The 2,500-nt window shown below is 42.0% G+C and overlaps 1 protein-coding gene across 1 annotated transcript in view; it reads right to left on the bottom strand.

The window, feature by feature from the left end:
• Positions 1–1,561: 1,561 nt before the first annotated feature.
• The window catches only part of LOC138021229 (uncharacterized), a 1,077-nt gene continuing 138 nt past the window's right edge, over positions 1,562–2,500 (bottom strand). The window contains exon 1 of the mRNA XM_068868088.1: positions 1,562–2,500. This exon is cut by the window's right edge and continues 138 nt beyond it. Coding sequence (XP_068724189.1) covers positions 1,562–2,500 — 939 coding nt within the window.

Raw genomic sequence — 2,500 nt, 5'->3', positions numbered from 1 at the left:
CAGTGCCATTGTAATGTTCTACCAATTGAGCTGCAAACTGGCCATGCACACTCAGTTGGGAACAAGTCAATTTCTTTGGCCCAATTATTGTGTTCTAGTGAAAAGACTGAAGGAATGAAATAAATGTATTTGCTGTTTGGATTATACAATGTTGATGTAAGGAAGAAGTGATCCTTGCACTTATCAGGACAATTTAATTATTGTCTCTTATAGATACCTGAAAAATTCAGGAGCATAGTTTTGGGATAATATAATCTGGTGGCTGATTCTCTATCTCTATATCTCTTCGTGCCATAAGGCACATAAGGCTTTGACATTCTCTTTCCATCCACTTCGGTTTGCTGCTAAAGCTCTGACAGTCGTCCATGATTGCCACCCAGCTACTCGCCTTTCGTCTTCAACCATTCTCCTCCATGTTGTTTTTGGTCGACCTGGTCTCCTCCTCCCCTCTGGCCTCCACTCCAATGCTGTAACACAGTGCTCCTCTCTGTTCTTCCTCAATATATGTCCGATTCAATTCCATCTTCGGCGTCTGATCTCATCACTCGTTCTGTTCACTCCTGTGGTCTCCTGGATTTGTTGGTGCGAGATGGTCCGTGGCCATCTTATTCTCAGTATGCGTTTCATGCATTTGTATTGGAAAGCGTCCAGCTTCTTTGCTTCTGTTTTCGTGAGTTTCCAAGCTTCGCAGCCATACATCAAAACTGCTCTGACAATTGTATTGAACTTTCGTCTTCCTGCTAATTTCGTTACAGTCCGCAAAGTTTGTCTGGCTTTACTTAGTCTCTGTTGTATGTCTTTGGTCGCCCCGCCTTCTTTATCCAGCAGTGCACCTAGGTACAAAAACTCCTCAACGTCATCTACCTGCTCGTCATTTACTTTTATTCTTTGGTCGTTTCTGGCATTTATTCGCATAACTTTTGACTTCTTCGCGTTAATCTTAAGTCCTACTCTGGCAGCTTCATTGACAAGCCTACTGGTCTTATCTTCTGTGTCAACACATCTAGTTGACAATAAGGCAATGTCGTCTGCAAAGTCAAGATCTTCTAAGACCGAGGTGAGCTTCCATCGTATGCCAGTTCTCCTACCCTCTGTAGTTCTGTTCATGACCAAGTCAATTGATAGTAAGAAAAGAAATCCTGACATGGTGCACCCTTGTTTTACTCCAGACTGAACTTGAAACCATTCTGTTGTTTCACCTTCTTCCACGACTGCGCATTCAAAGTTGCTGTACATTGCTTTTATCAGACAGATACGCTCTTCTGGGATTCCATATATTGACATGATGTTCCATAGACTTTCGCGATGTATAGAATCAAATGCTTTCTCAAAGTCTATGAAATGTGTGTACAGAGTTGCATTCCATTCATTGACTTGCTCCAGTATATCCCTGAGAGTAAAAATCTGTTCGATGGTACCTCTGTTTTCTCGGAACCCTGCTTGCTCCTTCCTCAAGATGTTGTCAACTCCTTTTTTAATTCTACTTATCAACACTCTGCCAAAGATCTTACTTATGACTAGTAAAAGTGTGATACCCCTCCAGTTCGTACACTCACGTAAGTTACCCTTCTTGGGTACCTTTACTATTAGTCCTTTGCTCCAGCTTTTTGGTGCTACACCCTCTTCTTTCACTTTGTTGAACAACTTTGTCAACTCCTTTGCTCTCTTCCAAATCTGTCTTTAGAAGCTCTACAACTACGCTATCATGACCAGCTGCTTTCCCACTTTTCGTTGATTTTATAGCATTTTTCACCTTTGTTGGTTGGAATGCTCCGATGTCGAACTCTCTGTCATTTTGCATTGTTTCAATTTCATGTGGCTCTACAGGCCTGACAGGTGGTTTTTTGTTTAGTACTGTGTCAAAGTGTTCTTTCCAGATCTTCAGTCTTTCACTCTGTTCGTTTGTTGGTTTTCCATTTTTATCATTGACTACTGTACTTGTTCTTTTCTTCTCACCTGTCAAAGTCTTCACTATACGATGTAGTTCCCCTGCTCTCCCGTTTTCTGCTGCTCTTTCAGCAATATCTGCCATCTCATTCATCCAATACCTCTTATCTTCACGAGCACTTCGTTTAACTTCTTGGTCTTTTCCTTTGTACTCTTCTTTTATTCTTTTCTTGACTCTTTCTGAATGTGTACTTTCTAACTTCAACTTTAGTTGCCTCCTTTCCTCTACTTTCTTCCACGTCCCGTCGCGCAACCAAGGTTTGCTGGTTCTCTTAGCTATGCCTAGTACATCTTTAGCTGCACCAACATATATACTCTCCATCCTGTTGTTCAGGTGGTCGGCATTTTCTTCATCCAACTCTGTCTGGGCTTGAAATCTGTTTCTGACCTCAATGTTGTATTTGATAAGCATCTCTTCGTCCTCTAGTTTCTGCGTATCCAACCTTGTTCGACCTTTCATTTCCCTTGGGTTTCTTTTCAACTTCAGCTTGAGCCTAGTCTCCACTAGGTAGTGGTCGCTTCCCACATCTGCACCTCTCCTGACTACAGTATC

Source organism: Montipora capricornis, chromosome 10, assembly GCF_036669925.1.
Source record: "Montipora capricornis isolate CH-2021 chromosome 10, ASM3666992v2, whole genome shotgun sequence".
Lineage (NCBI taxonomy): Eukaryota > Metazoa > Cnidaria > Anthozoa > Scleractinia > Acroporidae > Montipora > Montipora capricornis.
The sequence above is the reverse complement of the archived record's forward strand: the minus strand, read 5'-3'. Positions and strand labels throughout refer to the sequence as shown.